This window comes from Neovison vison, chromosome 7 (genome assembly GCF_020171115.1).
Source record: "Neovison vison isolate M4711 chromosome 7, ASM_NN_V1, whole genome shotgun sequence".
Lineage (NCBI taxonomy): Eukaryota > Metazoa > Chordata > Mammalia > Carnivora > Mustelidae > Neogale > Neogale vison.
In genome coordinates, this window is record NC_058097.1 from 164,842,159 (window position 1) to 164,863,225 (window position 21,067).

Genomic DNA, 21,067 nt, shown 5'->3' on the forward strand with positions numbered 1-21,067 from the left:
TATATCTGCTAATATTAACTTTTCATCAAATCTTTTTCTTCTTAGGTATTAAGGAGATGGTTCACAGATTCCCAGGTTGATACTGAGCTGAAGCAGAGAGCTGCATGCTGGAGGGCACCTGCTAGTAAAGGGCATGTTGGGGAGGCATGTGGTCCTCCATGAGACCTGGAGCCGGTGGCCCATGTGCTGGCTCTGCCCAGGGCCACTGCCCTCACCGGATGGACCCTCGGTGCCCACCCTGGGGCTCTGTCAGCATGCCTCTGTCCACCCAGGACCCCATGAGCTCCCTGGGGTAGGTCTTCTCCTTTGTAGTCTGCACAGAGAAGTTCACAAAATATACCTGTGCTGGGGACTTGGGGGACAGCCCTTCAGTCCTGTCCTCAAGGGGCTCTGTGTCATGGAGAGACACATTAGCAGGTAATCACACCACAGTGCGAGGCACGCACAGACAGGATTCCCACTTTCCAAATGTTGGTAGGGAATTGCGTGGTGGAACTCTGAGTTAGGAGAACAGCATAGACAAAGGCACACTGGAGGAGAGAGAGGTCAAGACACATTTATGATGGCGGCCTCTGGAAGGTCATATTTTGTTCCAGGTTTGTTCACTTGCAAAGGAATTCATTTAGCAAAGGCTCTCGGATACAGAGACAAATAAGATATGGTCTCCTTGCCCAGGGAGCTGACTACCATCTCTCCTGAGAGACAGGCCGGAATGCATTCAAGAGCCACTGGGGAATTCTGTACCTGCCATAGAAGTCCATTGTCTAAGAATAATATTTATGATAATATTTATAGGGCACTTGCTACATGCTAGGTTAAGCCTCACATCAGCCCCATGGGAATAAGAGAAGACCGGGCCAGAAATCCCAGAATTTCCCAAAGCGCAGAGCTCAGACCTGAACCCAAGCAGTCTGCCTCCACAGAGTTTTTGCTCCTGTCTGCTCAGCGACACTCATCATTTGTTCTTTGCAAGAATACATGAACGGCCATACAAACCAACCCATCTCTCCAGAGTATTTGCTGTTCTGAGCCTCCTAATCCCCCAGCTCCCCGCCCTCTGCCCGCTGGAGCTCTTCCTGGCTGCCCGGTCACCAGGCCTTGGTGGCGGTGTGGACGAAAACATCGGGGCAGCCTGCCATGGCCCGGGGCCTCTGGCTGCAGACAGGCAGGCCTGCAGGAGAGGCTGCCAGGTTAAATGCTATTTTGCTTTTGGCTTGCTTTCCAAGTGCAGCCTCCCCCGAGGACCTGGGCCCAGTGTCTGAGGTGCCGAGCTTGTCTGCAAGGGGCAACAGCCCCCACGCTTCACTCACTCAATGTCCACGACAGGTGGGCTGCACAGAGCTTGTGCATGTCCCGGATTTTGAGAGGCAAACAGCAGATGAAGGCAACTGAGTCATGTCTGTCCAGACTCCTTCACCCAGCTGCTGTACATTGTAATGGGTTCCTAACTGGTCTCCCTTTCTGCAGCTCCTCCCTCGCTCCCCCACCCCCCATCCCCCCGCCCCACCATGCTAACTTCATCACCAGTATGATTCCTCTACAGCCTTCAGGCTAAATCTTACTTGCCCGGGCTTAGTATATAGGGGCGTCTGAGCCAAGCCTAATCCCCTTCCTGCTGTCCGCCACTGCGTCCCACACCTCCAGGGCTCCAGGTTCCAGAATTATGTTCTTCCCTATCAGTGCACCTTTGCCATCCTGATACCCCTGCCTGGAACACCTTCCTCTCCTACCCTTCTTTGCCTCTTTCATCAGATGAAACCCGCTCCTCCTTCAAGGCTCCAACACCTTCTCTCCTTACAGAGGTCATTGTTGTTCCTCTGTGCTCAATTAGGGCCCCGATCTCCTTTCCATTCCCATAAAAGTAGGGGCCATGTCTTAACCATCTTTGCCTTGTTGTTGCTGTGCCAAGGGTCTGGCACACAGTAGATGCTCAATAAACAAGGGGTGAGTGAATGCATCAGTGTAGAGACTGGAGTCTGAGTTGCGTGGCAAACCAAGTCTTGCAACTTCCTAGGGTGGGCTGCAGGCTCCCTGGAAGTGGCTCGCTTTGCTTGGGAGGGACGCTGCACCATGGAGGAGGGCAAAATGGATCCTGGAGAAGTGAGAACATTTCAGTCCCACCCACTCCCCCAGACTCAAACCTAGCCAGGGGCTGGGGCCCCGCTGCCTGCTGAGAGCAAGGGTCCTGAGGACAGAGCTGTGAGCACCTGAGCGGTGGCTCTGAGAACAAGGTAGGGAGGTATCCTGGCCACAGCGGGTGGCTGGCCTTGGGACTGTCTGCCTAAGAATTTCTTCACACTGCCCTTGAGCTCCTGCTCTCTCAGCACTCAGTAGAAAGCCCATATGCTTGAGCACCTAAGGACAGATCCCACTTCTGCCATTTAAGAGCTGGGTGGCCTGGGGTCGCTTGCTTTGCCTCAGTTTCCTTATCTGTGAAGTGGGGTTAATGATGTCTACCTCACAGAGTTTGGTGCAGGCAGACTGACTGAGACAATGAAGTAAATGAAGGGCCTTGTCCCGTGCCTGGCACAGAAAGGCTGCTCAATGTTGGCTGCCCTAGAGAGGTCCCTTGTATCTCCCGGGCTGGGGCAGAGGCTTCCAGAGACAGAGGTGGCAGTAGTCAGACCCTGAGGGTTGGCAACGCTTGGAGAAGAGGTGTGGGGGGGGGCAGGGCTGAACCCCAGCCAAGCATGCCTGCTGCTTCTGCAGAGGACAGAGAGGGCTGATGATACTCTGAGGACCCCCGGGGTTGGAGGCTGGGAGAAGAGAGAAGAAACGGGGGCCAAGGGATCAGGCCAAGGGTGGTGGTGGTGGGGGGGCTGACTCATGCTGAATGGGTCACAATCCCAAGAATCCAGGGACAGCCCCAATCTCTGGGATCCTTAATCCCGTCTTCCCTTCGCAGACACACACCTTCAACCAACAGGGAAAGACTCTTTCCTTCAGAGCCCAGAGGGACAGTTGGTACAAAGGGTCTCCCCAGTCAGGCCGCGTTGAGAAATCCCCCAAATAAGATGGGGAGTGGAGGCAGAGACCTTTGTGCCCCTGATGGAATTCAGACTCCAGACACTGAAGTCACAGGAAACCCAAAGGGTTTGCCTGCCAGCCCACAGCCCCACGGAGGAGGAAAACTTGCCCTCTATTGGATGCACCATTCAGGGACATTTTGGAAAAGCAGGGAATGGAGGTGCCTACAGGTCCTCAGACACTGGACCCAAGGGCTTTCTCTGTGCTCCGTTCTGTACTCAGGCTTATGAAAAACCTGACCTCTTGAATGATAATCTCCCCCTAGAAATAATTGTAGGGAAAGCTTGTCTTCTGCTCGACTGGCTGCAAACTTTATTCGTGAATGCGCACAACAAACCTGTCAGGTACCCCTGCCTTGGGCTGTGGGTGTGGGGGCAGGGGGGGCCCCCGAGCTAGGCCCTACCCAGGCTGCTGTACACCTTTCCCACCCTCTTCATTTCTCTGCCCTTCTTTGCTTTTTAAAAACCTTCTATGTTATATGTATCTTTTATCAACTAGCTTCAAGTGGTTTTTTTTGGGAAGTACGTGGGTATAAATAATAGATTCGCGATTGACTCAACCTGAGGTTCTGGCTCTTTCATTAAGATAGGGATCTTTGTGCGGAAACCCACATCTTGTCTGAGTTATCTTTGGCTCCCCAAAACACCCACGGGGCAGTTGGCGTTGGTCTTGCGGATAACCAAGCTGGAAACCAGTGTTTGTGCCGCAGTTCCCCACCAGGGAGGCAGTTCAAGTTCCAGCTCAGCCACTTATTAGCTGAGTGAATTCGGGCAAAGAGTTTAACCCTCATGGACAAAACAAGAACTGCTGACAGTCCTTACCTTGCTGGTTGTCATAAGGATTAAGTGAAATAATACATGCAGAGGACTTAGCAAAGCACTAGGCACATAGTAAGGGTTTAGTAAGTACTAATGATGATGATGAGAATAACAACGAACAGCACTGGTCAAGAACCCGATAAGTGCATGATGTGCCTTCCCCCGAGGACAGTTGAAAGAGAGGCTGCCCTCCTGCCCATCGTCTGCTCTCCCCACTAACTGAGCCCAGAGGATGCATTTAGTACCTGTTCCAGAAGACAGCCCCTGAGATCTTCTGCATCTCCCCTAGGGTGGCGAGGAGGAGCGAGGACTTGCCGCAGCCCACCTGCCCCACGATCATGGTCAGCTGGCCTGCAGGGAGGGCGGGCAGCCGATGGGACTAGAGCAGGAGGGAGTCTGAACAATTACCACCCAGACAGATGGGCAGATATACCCAATCCTGGGACCTGTTTGCTCTCCTCTTACCTAGGATCCCCCTTTGAGCCCTTCTTTCTGGAGACCTTCCCAGGTCCTTCCTCTACCAGTGATCCCCTGCTCCTTCCTAAGCACCTGCTTCTTCTTTCTAGTGCTCCCCAGGGCGAGCCCCTCTCCTCCTGGTCCCAACAGAGGCCACTCTGGCTCCCATCTCCATCCCACCTCTATGCTTTGCTCATGTTACAGCCTCTGCCAGGATGCCCACCATGCCTCATGACCCACCAGGGATGCCAGGGATCCTGCTCATTCCCAGAAACCCCGGCCCTTCCATAGCGCCTTCCCTGGCTCCTTGGGACCGCTCTTCTTTTTGTGAAACACTCGCATGTCTGCCGCAGATGGTTGGACATCAAGGCCCTGGTGTCTAGTCCTATCCTTGCTGCTGCACTCCCACCAGCACGTGGACTTCGGGAGGACTCAGCCCACCGCTCTCTAGTGTTCATACCCCAGAGTACCCACCAAGAGTGAGCACTGAGCAGGTACTCAATACATGCCGGTTTTTCTTTTTCTCCCCACTTCATTCAGTAGACCTGGGGAGGTGACCCTTCCACTATGCCTCTGAGGGGACACTCTCAGACCATGCTGGAGAGGTGAGCTGGGCCATACCTCGGGGGATGCGGATGGTGATGTTGGACAGTGTGGGGATTCCATCAGGGGTCCACGTGAAGAAGCCTCCGATGATCTTTATTGGTGGTACCCCACCGCCCGAAAGAGAACAGAAGGGCAGCTGGGCTCTCAGTGTGAATGGTCTCCTGCCTCCCCGCCTCCCAACGAAAGCCAAAAAACACTGATTTCAGGCCCTGGATCACTTCTAGGGCAGGGGAGAGAGAGAGAATGGCCTTCTCATGCTGACCCCGGCCCGAGGCACCCTCTCCAAGAGGAGAGTTACGTGTTCCCTCATTCAACAGAGAAGGAAGAGTTGTCCCTGGTTTTGGGACCTCTGTGAACCCTCCCAGCAGGCAGTGTGACCTCCAGGGCAGAGGACCCAGCACATAGGTCTCTGATGCTGAGTTCCCTCCTGGAGACGGTGCTGGGGGGCCAGGCATGAGGGTGCAGGGTCCAGGACTCACCTGGACACACCAGTTGTCAGCATCGCCATCTGCACTGGGGGTCAGCCTCTGCAGTGGGGCCGTGAAGTTCCGACAGTCCTCCCTGGTCGGATGCTTGCGGTTCACAACCTTAAGGGGCTGGGAATGGTCAGGAGGAGGTAAGGACCCGTACGTCTGGGAATTGTGCAGGGAAGGGAGTCCCCGTTCCAATGAGGAAAGGCAGAAATAGGACATGGCAGGGCACAAGGTACAGGCACGAGAGAAAAACATTGAGAGTGACTGGGGCAGGGGGTGGGGGAAGCCAGGCACTCACCACTGCTTGGTACTTGCTGGCTTGGCCCTGGGGCGCAGGCTCACGGGGAGCACACTGCTCCTCACGGATCTCTGCACTGGATAGGAACTCGCTCAGCTTTTGCACACTGCAGAGGAAGCACATAGACACCCCTCACCCTTGCCAGGGGCAGAGGGGAGGGGAGAGGGAGGAGGGCATGGCCTGAGAGAGGAGCTCTGAGAAACTTCCAGGTCCTACGGCCCTGTCCCAGCAAAGCCCATACTGAAGGGGGCCAGACCAGTAGGCATCTGTGGTGGGCAGTCGGTGTTACCTGGATTTGTTTGTGTTGACCAGTATGTGGGACTGGGTTAGGGTCTGGGTTGGGGTGAGCTTGGTTAGTTTCAACGTTAGTTAAATGTTAAAGCTGGTTCATTGGTGTTGGGCTTTATCAGTTACTGTTGGAATTAAGGTTGGTCATTGTTAGGGTTGGTTAGGATTGGGACTGGTTATTAACAATTGCCACTGTTTGCTGAGCACCTGCTGTATGTCAGATACTGCGTTAAATGTTTAATAAGCATATAATTAAATCCCGCTGGGGAAGGTGTCATTATGCCCAACTCAAGGAGAAGGCCTCAGATAGCCTGGGGTCAGCGAGATTAGGACTGTCTGCCTATGGACATGCTTCTGGGTCAGCACAAGGGATTTCTGACATGGGCAGCGTCCTCGAAACCATGGTTTCTATACAGAATCACAGAGCTGGGCTGGGCTGGAGAAGAGGGGTGGTCATTAGATGGCATAATGCCAAGGCCAATTAGCCTGGAAATGGGAGCTAATCTTTGGCCTTCCCTAGTTATGTACTCCTTTGACCATAGTTCTGCTGAGTTATGCCCCCTTCTATCCTTGAACCCTGGCCAGAGCTTCCTCGTGTGAGTTGCTTCTTCCATCAGCGACTTGGTTCCAACAGTCATCTCTCTGCCAGCTTGCATAGGACCTGCTAGGATCTCATGCATCAGGGGAGGTCACTTTCCTCAAGGCTGAAGGGGCTCAGGTACAGAGCACGTTTGTTACTGTCTGGTCCCACCGGCAATGGGTGATGGCATAGCCGGCCCCAAGCCCTGGCCTTCCAGGAGCTACTTCAGAGGTTCTGGGAGTTCTTCACACTCCAGGTATGAAACTCCCCAGCCAAAACCTCAGCCCCTCACCCCTCAGGCTTTCATCCCCAAGAGGGTGATGCTGCTGGGAGAGCAGCCACGGGGCACTAGAGCCCAGCAGTAGGCGCCTCCCGGAGCTGCAGGCTAACGAGGGACGGGACATGCAGGCACTTAGGGGAAAGCTGCTTTACTGACCAGGGTCGGGAAGGCTCTGGGACCCGTGGGAAGAGGAGGGGATGTTCAGCCTGAGGAAGACAAAGATTCAGTGGATACCATGCAGGGAGGCACAGTGCTCATTCTGGGGGGCTCTGGAGGGTGGACCCACCTACTGATAGGTAGAATTTATGAGAAGATACAAGTTTTGCCTCAACATTGCATTTTTTTTCTCTCTCTCTCTCTTTTTTTTTAATGGAGTTATCTTGCCAGTGCCATTGAGTTCCCTCTCCTTGGAGGTATATAAACCAGCTACCTGATTCCTTCTCAGAATGGTGTGGAGGGAAGCCACACAGGGCTAAGTCCCTCTGGCCAACTATGACCGCCTTCTGTGAGGCCCAGGTCAATGGGGAAACATGTCTTGGACCAAACAGCTGTAGTTGTCATGGTCACAGGTGCAAGCCCTGGGGCTACCTCATGAGCTGCCTGTCCAGTGTCCTTGCTGGACCCTCCTCTCACCTGACGAGAGCTTTGACTGTGGACCGGACCACGCTGGACAACAGGAAGAGTGGGGTGACCAGGATGTGGAACAGCGAGAGGGAGGCAAAGGCCACCGAGGGTGAGAAGTCGGCCCCTTTGAAGAAGCTGACATGGCCCACGAAGGTCTGTGGACAGAGGCACATGTGAGATGCATGACTCAGAGCCGGGCCTCTCCCACACAGGCAACGCTCAGCTCTTGGGCTGGAACAGGGGGCCCAAGGAGAAATTTCAGTTCAAGACCCCTTCAGCATCTTCAGTCAGCTCCCGGAAACGACTCCAGCAAGTTTAGGACTTTAAGCTGGGGGTGGGGGGTCAAAGCTACTGCCCCCTGTCCTGCCCCATCATTGTCTGGATGACCGGAGAGGAGCCCTAGGGTTAGGTCAGCTCTGCCCCCTCGGACAGCAGTCCTCAGTCAGGGAAAATGTCCTCACGATCATTCCCAAACCACCTCCTCTCTGTGCCCGCCCCTGGCTACCTGGCTGGCTCAGCAGCCTCTGTTACCCAGAGTTCCCCAAGGAGCCAGGCCAGGACCAGCCCAATAAATCATGTCAAAAGTGAATTCCCAAGTGTCCCTGACAGGCTGTGAACTCGCCACAGCTCAGGGACACCGGCCCCAGGGGGAAACAAATGCATCTTTTTAAAGAACTCTGGCCGTCACAGAAGCCGGATGGGAGCCCTGGGCGGTGGGGGCCTGGGTCTTTCTGGAGGGGCACTCTTCGGGCCCCCACTGCTGGGCTCCCACAAGGCTTGGGATCAAATCACTCCACTGTAATATTAATGACACGGAGAATGGTTCACGCCATGTTCTTAAATTTCAAAAAGCAGGTTACAAAACTGCATGTATGGCACAATCCTATTTTTGTAAAAATGTCATATTATGTGCCTTAAAAAGAGACTGGAAAGAAACACATTAAAGATGTTGCCAGTGGGATTATGGGTGATTTAAATTCTTTTCATCCTTTCCTTTCTGCATTTCCCAGCTCTTCTGCAATAAACATGTCTTACTTTTATAATTTAAGAGCTTGATAGCTCTTTTTAAAAGACAGCGAGATTTCTTAAAGCCTAAGTAAGCCATTCATTGGTCGTCTGGGCCCGGAGGGCCTGGAGTCGGGGACAGATCTGCTCCATATACAGACGTTCAACCTCTTGCCCTATTTTCAGTCCCCCTGCTGAGAGCATCATCCAAAGTCCTTGCGCAGAAAGGCCAAACCCTGGGCGGCCTCTCACTACAGACACGCTCCGCCACCCACCCCAGCCGGAGACAGAGCCGGGATCCACTTACGATGAGGACAGCTGCGATGGGGATGGCCGTGTTCATGAAAACTGTGGAGGAAGCACAAGGGAAGATCAGTGGGAGGGATGAGATCACTACAAATGAAGCTGCCCAGGGTGGCCTGGAGGGAGGCAGTGCTGGCGCAGGGGGTCCTTTCTCCAGCCGGTAGGGCGGGTCGGGCAGGGGAGGGGCAGAACGCTAGCCGTGGGGCCCCTCTGGCCCCTTACCCTGCTTCCCTCTGACTCCTGTCCCCTGTGTCTGAGACCCCACCTCCAGACAAAAGTGTAAATGCTTCTATCCTGTTCCCCGGTGGCCAGTGTGAAGGATGCCCTGTGCGCAGTGGTGAGAGAGGGGACCGGGAGAGCTGACCGTTTTGGGGCTTCTGTGAGGTCAGCAGCACATGTTTCTGGGGTTGCTAAGTTGTTACCCCTTCCTCTGCTTTGGGTCCCTGTATCCCTCCAAGCCAGGTTCTCTCTGAGGTTTAAAGGATTCCTAACTTCTCAAGGCTCTTGGGAAGGATTTCAACCTCCCCACACTGAGGTATGAGTAACTGAGGACGGCTTAAAAGGGGTCTCTCTTGGCTCTAAGGCTTAGCGGCCAGGCCCAGGTGGGGGGCAGCTGGTTTGCTACAACAGGGGTCCCCTCCTTATTCTGTCTCAAGTGTGACCCTTGGACCCTTCATAGGGAGCCCAGAGAGCAAAGAGAGCTGGACTTAAGTCATAGAAGGGTGGATTCCCTGACCTCGGGCAGGTCATTGACCTTTCCTTTGCTTTAGTTTCTTCACCTGATTTTTGTTAACTTGTACGTCCTTGTTCACACACTCTGGCTTCCTCCAAGGTAAGAGGGGATAATGCAGGGTACAGGGTCTGCGAGTCGGGGTGCTGCCTGAACATCACACCTCAGCTTAGCTCTGCCTCACGGGGCGTGCTCCTCTGGCCCAAGGTGTGAGAGGCTGGAGAGAGCCCTGACCCCAGGCCTAAACGTCCAGGGAGCAGCCGCCCTGGAGGAAGAGATGCCTATTCTACCTGCCATCTTCCCATCTCCTTTCCTTGCTTCCAGGAGCCTCTTCCAGACCAGCCTAGAAACGAGTCTGTTTGTATAATTAGCCAAATTAACGCAGAAGAAGCCAGGAGCCAGGGGATCAGCCTGGGCACATGGCCCCTGTGTAATGAATGGTGAAGTCTCTGGGGACACTCACGAATTATAGATGGCCAGCACCATTCCGAGAAGCCGACTGTCTACTTATTCCAAGAATCCCATACCAGCTAGTTCACACACAGTGTATTCTGGAGATGTGGGAGCCCAAGTGAGGGCAAGAACATGGCCTCTGCCCATGGTGGGGGGTCCTTGTCTAAGGAAGGGGACCGAACTATGCTCTCAGGAAGCCCCCGTTATGATGGGGAGACAGGGAACATGCCTCTAGGGGGCTCCCCAGCAGACAGGTAACACGTTGGGCCCACATTTGGGGGACTTCCTAATCTGATGAGGGAAGCAGTCCCAGCTATCAGAGAGTTCCCAGTCTCTGGGAGGAGGAGATCCAGCCGGTGCCCTTGGGAGGTACTGCTAATCTCTCTGAGCACAAGGCTTTTTATCGACACCGGTATCATACCTGACCTTTAACTGTTCTCCCTGAAGGAGGCGCTATGGTCTCAGGGTACCCTCCACAGTGCGCTAGCCCTCCCTCAGGGTCTCTGGCAGGAGGCAATACGAACATTATCAGTTTTCCTACAGCATAAGGGACCCAGATTGAGGACACAGGACATAGCTGAGCCATCGCAGACTAGAGAGAGGGAGGGACAGGAGGGCCCCAGCAGGCCTGGGCCCTTGACCGTCACCGACCTTATGGTTCTAAACACTGGGGTAGCCATGCGCATCCCCTCCAGGGCCAGTTCTTCCAGAAAGCTCCTTCCAGGCAGAGGCCTCCGTCGTCTGTTTCTCTCCTTCCCCTCCGTCCCTGTCGGTGAGTACCACCCCGAGACGCCCTCCCACCCATCTGGGGCTCAACTCCCCGCTCAGGAACAGACCAGAAGTTAGGTGGCAAATTGGTACAACTCTGCTGAGAAAGCAATCTGGTGCTCTGTTAGCTAGAGCCACACAGAACTTGAGACCTTCTGATCCTGTAATCTCTCTCGTGGGAGTTTCTCTTGAATTCTCACTCGGGCGAAGCGCAAAGCCCGCAGCAAGATGGCGTTAGCAGCAGCGCTATCTGTCACAGCAGAACAAAACCGCAAGCACAGCAGTAAACCACCCGAGAGGAAGGAAACCGACAACATTCAATGCCAAGTGGCTGTTTTAGTAAATGTGGTACATCAACTCTAGGGGAGATTTTGCAGTCAGAAATGTGTGATAATTGATATTTTGTTCTGCTGCATGTTTTCTCTATGCGTGAAATTTTTTTTAATTTATTTTTTTTCGATTTTGTTCCTTATTCTGAACCCCTTTGAGGAATGAGACAAGCTATAAATAAATTCGAAAATGAGTTTTCCAATGCTGATGCAGCAGTGTGGAGAATGTATATGATATAATTAATTTCTGTCTGGTTCTGTTGTTGTATGGAGACGTTAGCGACTGACAGTGTAATTTTCCATGTCCCTCACCCTCTCCTGGAAGGACAGCCTTTGTGCTGCGAACTCTGGGTCCTGTTGGGGAGGGTATGGGGGGAAGAGAATCACCAGCTGCTGGAGTTGTCAAGTCCTCTCTGAAGACCACTCACTGGGCCCTGGGGTGCACATGGCTGAAATGAGGGGGCGCTGCAGGCTCTGGCGGGTCTCTGAGCTCAGCAGACATTCCAGTATCCTGGGGAGGATGGGGGAAGGGAGCAGGATGTCCCAGCTGTCAGGAGTTGAAGACCTGAGGCCGAGCCTCTGTTTTCCTGAACCCCATAACGCCCCGTAAGACATTGAGGGTGGTGGGAACTATGACCAAGAATTGAGTTCTCTCCAACTTTGGCATGGGATGGGCTGACTCATTTTGATTTGATCTGGGGGGTAGGTACGGGGGTGGGGGGAGAACATGATAGAGCTCAAATCCTAAATGCTAAGGAGCAAGAAGTAATGTGAAAAAAGTTCTGCGTGAAAGCAGATTAGAAAATCCTGTGTGAGTGGGTACCATTTCGGTAAAGTGTAACCGCACGTAGGCAGGGCTGCCGTGCCACCTTTGTAAGTGAAAGCTTTTCTCTAACGGTGTAGACATCTGGGTCCGTGCTGTTTTAACAACCTCCTCTCCAAATACCCTTTGAGTAGTATTCTTTCAAAAATGACTTATTGGGGCCCCTGGGTGGCTCAGTGGGTTAAGACCGCTGCCTTCAGCTGCGGTCATGATTCCAGGGTCCTGGGATCAAGCCCCGCAACAGGCTTTCTGCTCGGCAGGGAGCCCGCTTCCTCCTCTCTCTCTGCCTACTTGTGGTCTCTGTCTGTCAAATAAATAAATGAAATAAAATAAAAAATTTAAAAAAAAATGACTTGTTGAGGATCTTCTCTGCCCCGGGTGTTACGTTGGGTCTTGGGGGCATAGTAACGAACAGTTGTGTCCACTTTGCATAGCCCCCTCCTCCAAAAACAAAGCAGACAACAAATCAACCCAAACCAAAGCGGGGCTCTCTGATTGGCAGCTCCCTCCTGCCCCCTCCAGCTTTGCTCCAGGAAGGCTGCCTGGTTTTGTGGGCGCCCCAGCGGGCACCGCAGGACCAGGAGCTTTTCATTTCCACCGCACTGATAAATATTTCAGAGGCCATGTGTCCAGGAGGCACAGCCAGCCATCCGTGCCTCTGGCTGGTTTCATGGTTGTCTCGGGGGAGGGCAGGGGAGGGACCGAGGGCTGCGGGCTGGGCCTAACAGCAGGCGCACCGGCTGGAGGGGGATAGGTATCTTGAATGCACACGGCTCTTTCCTCTTTCGCATCCAGCCAGCCTGGGGGGGGCGGGAGCTGCTGGCAGTGGAGGCAGCAGGCAAGAGGGCCAGCAGGTACTCTGATTCTGCCCCTTCCCAGATGCACCTGCCTGGCTCTCCCTCAGCCCCCTCTCCTCCCAGCAGGCCAGGGTCGGCAGCAGCCCCACACTGTGGCTGCTCTGACCCCTGGGAGGAAAAGCAGACTTTGCAGAAGGAATTCACAGAAACTGGAGGAGGAAGCGGGACCTGGTCTGGAGGTCACCTTGTCCTGCCACACTGCCGGTTCTGAGGCAGGGCGTCCACGGAGAACGACAGGGGTAAAACTCGCCAAGAATAACCAGGGCCCGGTAGGTGCTGGCGGCCTGAGAAAGGGGTTCGCCAGCACCATCCTGCCCACCCCCATGCCCCCATCTGTGGCACAGTTGGGCTTGGGGGTTTGTCTTTTGGTTTTTAGGACAAGGATGGCCCCCCCCGGCTGTAGTGGTTCAGACCAGCTGGGAAGACCAAAGACCCTTGACCACAGAACACTCGAAGAGATGGCAAACACACTTGTCCTTTACTACGCTCTTTCCGTGGCTCTCCCGCACGATCTGGTCTTAGTACCTTCTCTTCACCGAATTATGTTCCAGTCTTGAGCACACCATCATCCTTCTCACCTCTAGGCCTTTGTGTCTGGAACATTCTTCCTTTCATCTGGCTAAACTCGAGTCAACCTTTGGGCACCTCTGACAAGGTTTCCTTGACACCCACGACCCACAGAGACTAGGTTGGGTAGAACACTATGCACGACTAGAATACATCCACTGTTCCTCTCACTCACAACACAGTTGCACGTCTGGCTTCCCTACGAGACTCTGAAGAACCCGCAGGCTGGACCACAGTTTCTTCTCAGCACCACATCCCCTGTGCCTGGCACAGGTCCTGGCCTGTCAGGGGCGCTCAGTAAATATTTATCAGATAAGTGATGAGAGAAACAAATGAGGCCAGGGTCAGGTAAGTACCACAAAAGAGAAAGCAGGGCCTCTGGAACTGAGCCCCTGCCTCTGGCCTCGTTCATGGTCACTGTTCATGGCACGGTCTCTCTCGACTGTGAGGCAGAGGATCGTGCTTGGCCCCTCGTTAATGCACAAGGCCCTGGTAGAGTCTGGCACAGAGAAAGGTCTCTGGGATGGGTGTGAATGAAGGGCACCATGAACTGGCAGCATGTCTGTGGGTCCATAGGTGGGACCTAGGACCCCTTTGTCACTCCTGCAAAGCCTGTCTTCCAATACATGGTGGGGCTGGACACCGAGAGTCACCTGCTTCTGCGGGGAAATAAGGAACCAACTTCTCGGGGGAGTGGCCCCAGGACTGCCTCCAGCTTCTCCCCACTCTATTTTCTCCTCATTGAAATCCTGCGAGGTACAGCCCAAGCCACTTCTTACATGAAGCCCTGGTGAGCCCCCAGCCCACAGGGGCTTCCTTCTTCTCTGTTCTCTGCCATTTACTGGCTGAGGACCTGGGCCAGTCATATCACCTCCCTGAGCCTTAGCACACGGGGACGGGAGAGTCACATAGCTCACGAGGCTGCGGTGAGGACTGAGTGCCATTAGGCTTGCCAGGCAGCCAGCCCAGATCTGGCCCACGCCATGCCGTGCTCCATACCACACTGTCTCACACACGGCAGCTCTGACTTCTCAGCAGAGCAGAAGCTCCCGGAAAACAGGGAGCACCACTTATTGTCTCTTGTACCCTTCCCAGGGCTTAGCACAGGGTTGGGCACCTGGGGCGGGGCTTACTCGACCCCTGCTGAGTGACCCGCATCTCTTTTTCTTCAATTCTGGATTTAGATGGTGGGAAACTGTACCCATTTCCTTCTCAGCCCCCTGCCCTGCCCTGCCCTACCCTGTGCCAGCTCAGGCCTCTGACGGCGAGAGCATCCAACAGAGCGTCCGAGGTGCCCTTGTCTGCCCAGCCGTCTGACTGCCCGGCACACAAGGACCAGCTGAAAGCCCAGCAGCAGCACTAGGACAGACCCTGTCAGGAAGAGGGACTCTGGGGCTCTTCTGTGGCGCCAGGACCCCATAAATGGCGCCAGGAAAAAGAGAATGGAAGATGCCCCATTACCTCAAGCTTAATGACCTGTGTCCTGATCCCTGGTGACAGGGAGCAGAAGGCAGGAAGTGCAGGAGGAAAGAAGAGAAAACACACTCACAGCTTATACCTACAGCCAGGAGATGCCCCTCCCGCCCGGCCTCCCCCCTCCCACGGCTGACGGAACAGACTCATCCCAGGAAGGGCAAACACATGAGTAAACAGCACTTAGCTTTCAACGACCTCCCAGAGGGCACTTCCCTTTCCCTCCCACTGCCCTCTTCCAAGAACCAGCCTGGAATGCTCTGTTTATCCTTCTAGTTCACTGAGCCCTGGACAGACTGGTGTTTGGCTCCAGAGTCCCTCACTCTGGACACGGTCATCTCAGCCCCTGACAACCAGGCATCTCCTTTCCCCACAACCTCCCGGCCCCAGGACTTTTACAAAGCCCTGGCCTGTCTTCTGGGGGCTCCAGGAGACAAAGAACACCTACTAGATAGGCCTCAGTGGGCTAGCCTGGGAACCTAGGCATCACACAATGTTGTTTATACATAGTACACCCCAGGTTGTGGTTTGGGATGCAGGAAGCAAGCATACCCCTCCCAGGAGCAAAGTAGCTATGAGCTGTCCCCATCTATATGACCTGTGGCTGCCTCTACTTAGCTGCAAGGAATATGGGGGGCCTAGTGCCCCCAGTTTCCTTGCTGCTTCCCTTCCTTATCTCCCACTGCAGCAGTGGGAAGCTTGCCTACCCCACCCTGTTATGCTGTTGCTGGGAGAGGAGTTCACCTGGCTGTGGGGGGGAACCCTCCTTCACCTCAGCAGCTGTTCCCACTGACGAGATGTCTGGAAGCCAGGTGTCCTCACTGGGTTACACGCGGTGCGGGGTTACTGTTCCCACAACCAGGCCCGGAGGCAGGCGGAGCTGGCAGAAAGGAGAGTGAGAGGGCCTGGGGCTGCAGGCACTGCAGCTCCTGAGCAGCACTGAGCTCCCCACATGTTCCTTTCCAATCTCTCCTATCAGTCCTATGGAGTTCTCCACAGGATTGAGGATGAGGATGCTCAGAGGCCCAGAACGGGCAGGGCTGAGGGTCAAGGGGAGACACCAGGAACCTGGAGTCTCTTGGTGTGGAATCCAGGAAGCCGCAGCTGCCTGCCACGTTCACCACTCCATTCTGAGAAAAGCAGGCCCTAGCAGGACTCTCTACAGAAAGGCTCCATGACGGGTGCCATGGACGGCAGCCGGTCTAGCCACAGGACACCATGATCTGGATGGACACTGTGAGGTCGGATGCTTGGGGTGCTCAGTGTAAGCCCTGCCCTGGGAGACACTTCAGCTCAGATGTTGGCCCCCTGGCCCCACCAGACCCTCTCTTTAGCCAATATGAACACCAGAAACACACAGTCGACCTGAGCGGTCATCTCATTCTCCATGACCCTATCTAGGAGGCACGCCCAGTGCACCCTCCCAGTGAACCCCACAGCAGTGTTTCTTCCATGACACACTGAAAGAACCCACTTCAGCTGGGGGCGGTGGTCAGACGAGTGCGTCCCTGCTAACTTTCTCCCTCATTTCCAGTCCCATCAGAACCCATTCTTGGTTGTTTCCTTCCTACTCAGAGAAAATCATCTGAAAATGGTGCCCCAGAGTGTCAAAGTTTTCCTCACGCCACATGGGTGCCCAGCCATTGGTGGAAAATAGCAGGAGGCTCCAGAGGATCTAGCCTGAGCCATGCCATTAACCTCAGGAGTGGCCTCAGGAAGACACCCCACTACCCCCCCCCACCCTGTTTCACATCTGTAAACTGGTTCTCTCAACTGGCAGAAAGCACTTTCCTTACATCTCTCACATTCTGTGGAACTTCCACAGATCTAGCTTTTAACTCACAAACGTTCTCTTCAGGTATGTTAATTCATTTAAGCTTTACACTTGAGTCATTTTTGTTTCCTTTTTTTTTTTTTTCCTCTCTGGGGGCCTCTCCTTGGCCCTTCTTGCCACACTGGCTCTGAAACTGTACAGGCCAGGGAACCAGTAAGATGTCGGCCAGCCGCTAACTATATCCATCCCAACCATGCACTTGGGCAGCAAGCATAACAAGGTGGGTCGTGGGAAGCCACTAGACTGACCGTAAGATCAACTCGGGCCAGGATCCCATGGGTCACCTGACTGCCATAAGCCCTGGCCTGACCCCGCCCACCAAATTAATTTTGATAACTAAATTTGTAATTTCCAGAAGTCCTTTTGACTCTCTTCCCCTGATACTTTTCTGTTTTACCCTGTGGGTTTCACACCTTCCTTTGGCTTTTCAATTATTTTGAACATGCTTATTTAAGATCTCTTCCAAGTGTTGAAGGTATAGTTCTCCTATTGTTTTGCATGCGATGGCTCTTATTGGGTGGTACATTTTTCCCTTGTGGAGCCCCATGTTCTCTGGAAAGTAGTTGTAATATGTGTGTCTGCCGGGATGGTAGGAGTTTTCCCAGTTTTGGTCTTTTTTCCTGTACACATGCGCGCACACACACACACACACACACACACACATTCTGGGCTTGGGGTTTCCTAACTACTTAGAGTCAGTCCCTACATCTGTAAGTGCCTCAAGTTTGAACTTCTGTTCCTTAAGAACATACCCTGGGTAGATGGAAGCTTCCTTGTAGCTACCCCAGGGCAGCAAGGCCTCACACCCCAGAGAATTCAAAGCTGTTGCTGTTTATTCATTTACTGCTGCCTCCCAATAAGATACCAGTTCAGTGGAGTATAAAAGACCTCCCTTATCTTTGTTATCGCTGTGTCTTGAGGGCCAGGACAATGCCCTGGGCTCAGGAGCCTGTTGATATACATTTGCTGGGTAAGCGACTGAGGACACTGTGACTTCTCGGGGCTCGGCTCCAAGAGACAGTTTGAGGCTCCCCTGGGTTGGGTAATGCCCAGGTCCCTTGCCTCTGCCACCTCTCCTCCCGCCTCAAGCCCTGACCCCATCTCCCAGCACTTAAGCAGCAGCACGTGGGGCTGGCCGGTCGGGGGCACTCACTGGAAATGGAGGTGTACACAGCGAAGGCTCTGAGGCTCGTCATCTCCTTCTTGCGGGTCATCTCCACGCGGGCACGGAAGATGTTTTCCCAGGCGTACAGCTTGAGCAGCTTGATGCCACGGAGCATCTCATTGGTCTGCTTCAGCCTCTCATTAGAATACTCCTGCCAGGGGCCACCAAGTCAGAAAGGAGTGCCCCCATCCTGCCCAAGAGGAAGGAGCCGAGCGAATGCCCTCACCGCTTCACAGTGCCCAGTTCCTGTGCCCACGGGCACACCCCCTGTCTTCTCCATTCATCCCATTCCACAGACTAAGAAACTGAGGTCTGGCCCGTGAAGTAACCTGCTTTGGGTCCATGAGAGTGTGGGTGCACGCGTGCATGCATGGGTGTGTGTGTGCACCTGCGTGTGCCTGTTTGGTGGCATCTGGGGGAGGAGAGAGGAGCCTTGCTGACCTACAGGGAGAGGGAGCAAGCAGCCGCATGGGGAGAGGATGGGGAAAGGGGGCATCAGCATGCCCAGGATGCTCACTCACCAGTGTGCTCCGCTGGGCCTGGGAGAGCTTGGTGGCCACAAAGTACTGCACGGGGGCCAGTAGGATGATGACAGCCGCCCCAATTAAGGCACTGACGCCAAGGATGTAGTAGAGGAGAATCACACCCACGATGATCTGAGGGAGGGTCATGGGGGTAAGTTTCCTCTGACCCAGTGGCTATCCTGAGGGAGGGGGAGTTGTCAAAATCCCCCCTTCCCCAGTCCCCTAGGGAGGGGCATGCCTTGGTGCCCAAGTTTTCTAGCTGTCCCCAGGGGACCAGAGGAGGAGGTGTGACAAAGCAATTTCAGAAAAAGGTATTAGCACAATGGGGTCTCGTGCAAGCTGTGCTTTCGGGCAGGGGAGGGGGTGCTGATCGTTAACTGTGTTGATCTGCCAGCCGGCTAAGGCAGTAACTCTCTCCAAATCTACCTTCCAGATGGGAGTCTCAGAGCTGAGCTTGCACAATGGCTGTAACAGCACCTTTTGTTCTGTTTGCTCGCTGGGGAAGCTGACAGTTCCCTCCCATGGGGAGGAAAGTGACATATGAGCACAGGGGTGCTGCTGCGTCCCTGCCGGACAAAACCGGTCCGGGGACCAGCCGTTCAACTTTCCTTCTCAGGCTCCTGGCATCTTTTAAACATAAGAGAGGCACTGTCTTCTATTAAGCTAGTTATTACGTATATAAGAAAATGAAAATGATCTCTTAAATTTGTGACATGCTATAGAGTGAGTGGTCTTTGGATTTAAATAGAGGTTTTTATAATTCTTAGAGGCAGATTCACTCCATAATCTGTAATATAGATCCACATATGTACAAGAAAGCTGATGTCTCCACATTTTTAGTGAATGTGGCAAGTATTCTCTGAGAAGAAAATTCTTCTGTTTCTAGCTTTATGCAAACGACCGCCTGCTTTTGAATATTGATGAGAAGTGTAAATTACCCTTGCCAGCCCCTGAAGCATCGAGATGACAATTTCTCAGGTTGCCTTCAAAGGCAGACAGTTCTAAATTCAGGCTTATTCTAAAGGAACAGATGTGCTGTCTTCCTTAATTGGGGGGAAAAAAGTCTGCCTGGGTTGGCCCTGCACTCCCCGAGCCTTACACGAAATTGGCAGTGAGCTCTTCGCACTACCTCAAGGATAGAGGAGTGGGTGGGCGGCTCTGTAATTTCTGTGAATCACAGAACGCCTCTTGGGTTAGCGGGATCTTAGGGGCTAGTGAGTGACCCCTTCACCCCCTGCCTCCTGGGATTTCACTGAGGTTAAATGCTGGCACAGGGGTGCAGAGGAGCACATTAGGAAATAAAGAACCTCCACTCCTGCCCAGCTCTGCTCGCGTCATCCTACCCCAAATTACCCCTGGCATCCAGTCTCTTCATCAGCTGTCCTCATATGGAGGCAATCGGGGCATCACTTAGCAGCTTATAGGGCCAGACACCAAGGGGACTCCCAGAGTCACCACTGCGGCACCTGCTGGGGGTTGGTGCCCGAACCCCCATACCTCCAAGTGCTGGCCGCTGCTGCAACAGGACCTGGAGCCACAGCTGCTGCTGCTTCTTCCAGGCTCCTTCTCACCCTCCACCCGCCCCTTGTCACGCTCCCCAAATTCTTCTGTCCACTCCTCTATTTTGCAGGGTTCTGCGGGGACCCCCCCTGGAAGAATAGACCAGAAATCAGGGATTCTGAGTATGCAAAGCAAGAGAGGGGAAACAAGGACTATTGTAGCCCCTCTTTGCAAGTTAAAAAAGTGATCTAGTAGTGGGGAGATCATAGGCCCTGGAGTCTGTAGGGCTGAGTTTGAATGTAGTCTTGGCACTTAGCTGTGCAACCTTAGGCAAGTTACTTAACCTTTCTGAGTTTCAGCTTCTCCTTAAAATGGTGATTTTTGTTTTGTTTTGTTTTGTTTTGTTTTGTTTTAAGAGAGAGTGGATATGAGTTGGGGAGTGAGGGGCAGTGGGAGAAGCAGACTCCTCACCGGGTGGGGAGCCCAACATGGGACTCAACTCCAGGTCCCTGGGACCATGACCTGAACCGAAGGCAGAGGCTCAAATGACTATGTGACCCAGGTGCCCCTAAAATGGGGATTTTAATTCCACTTAGCAGGACTGCAATGAAAATTAAATGAATATATATACCTAGAATGATACCTGGTTAGAGATCAAGACCAGGTGGCAAGCCTCTTCTTACAAACAAATAAATAGGCCTGGTGGGAAATCTGTCACTAGGCAACCACAGAAAGGAGATAACCTGGGACTAGTGTTCTACGGGCTCACTGTGTGGTCCAACCTCCCCAGGCCCTGAGCACACGCGGGATGAGGACTCAAAGAAGTCCCCACTCTTGCCGAATTCCTTAACATCGTGTTCATAAGCTTCAGGTGGCCAGCAAAGCACCTGAAATTGTAGGCAAAGTGTGTGAATGCACATTGGTTTTTCCGAGAAGGTTTCATTAGCTTTTTCAGAAGTATGTGAAGATCAGAGGTTGCCTAGGTCTGTGGGAGGGGATGAAGAGTGAGTGCCAGGGGCACGGTTTCCTTCTGGGGTGATAGAAATTGTTTAAAAATTGTGATGATGTTTGTACAGGTCCAAATGCACTAAAACCCACTGAATTACACACTCTAAATGGGTGAATTATATCTTAATTTAAAAAAGCATATGTGACTAAAAAAAAAATTAGAAATCAAGGAGTGCCTTGGGGATAAAGCAGTGGGGCTCCTGAGCTGGTTTTAATATTCTTACAAGCCAGGTGACCTGTGGGCAGCCAGGCTGCACAGAGCATCCTGACCAGGTCGA

The 21,067-nt window shown here is 53.5% G+C and overlaps 1 protein-coding gene across 2 annotated transcripts in view; it reads right to left on the bottom strand.

Moving 5' to 3' along the window:
- Positions 1-21,067, bottom strand: part of ABCC8 (ATP binding cassette subfamily C member 8) — a 73,498-nt gene that overhangs the window by 26,517 nt on the left and 25,914 nt on the right. For both annotated transcript variants that reach the window (XM_044258915.1, XM_044258914.1), the window contains exons 9-16: positions 18,279-18,413; positions 17,746-17,908; positions 8,763-8,803; positions 7,460-7,605; positions 5,679-5,784; positions 5,387-5,503; positions 4,923-4,998; positions 4,091-4,196 (exon numbers count right to left, since the gene is read on the bottom strand). In XM_044258915.1, coding sequence (XP_044114850.1) covers positions 4,091-4,196; positions 4,923-4,998; positions 5,387-5,503; positions 5,679-5,784; positions 7,460-7,605; positions 8,763-8,803; positions 17,746-17,908; positions 18,279-18,413 — 890 coding nt within the window. The remainder of the gene's footprint in view (positions 1-4,090; positions 4,197-4,922; positions 4,999-5,386; positions 5,504-5,678; positions 5,785-7,459; positions 7,606-8,762; positions 8,804-17,745; positions 17,909-18,278; positions 18,414-21,067) is intronic.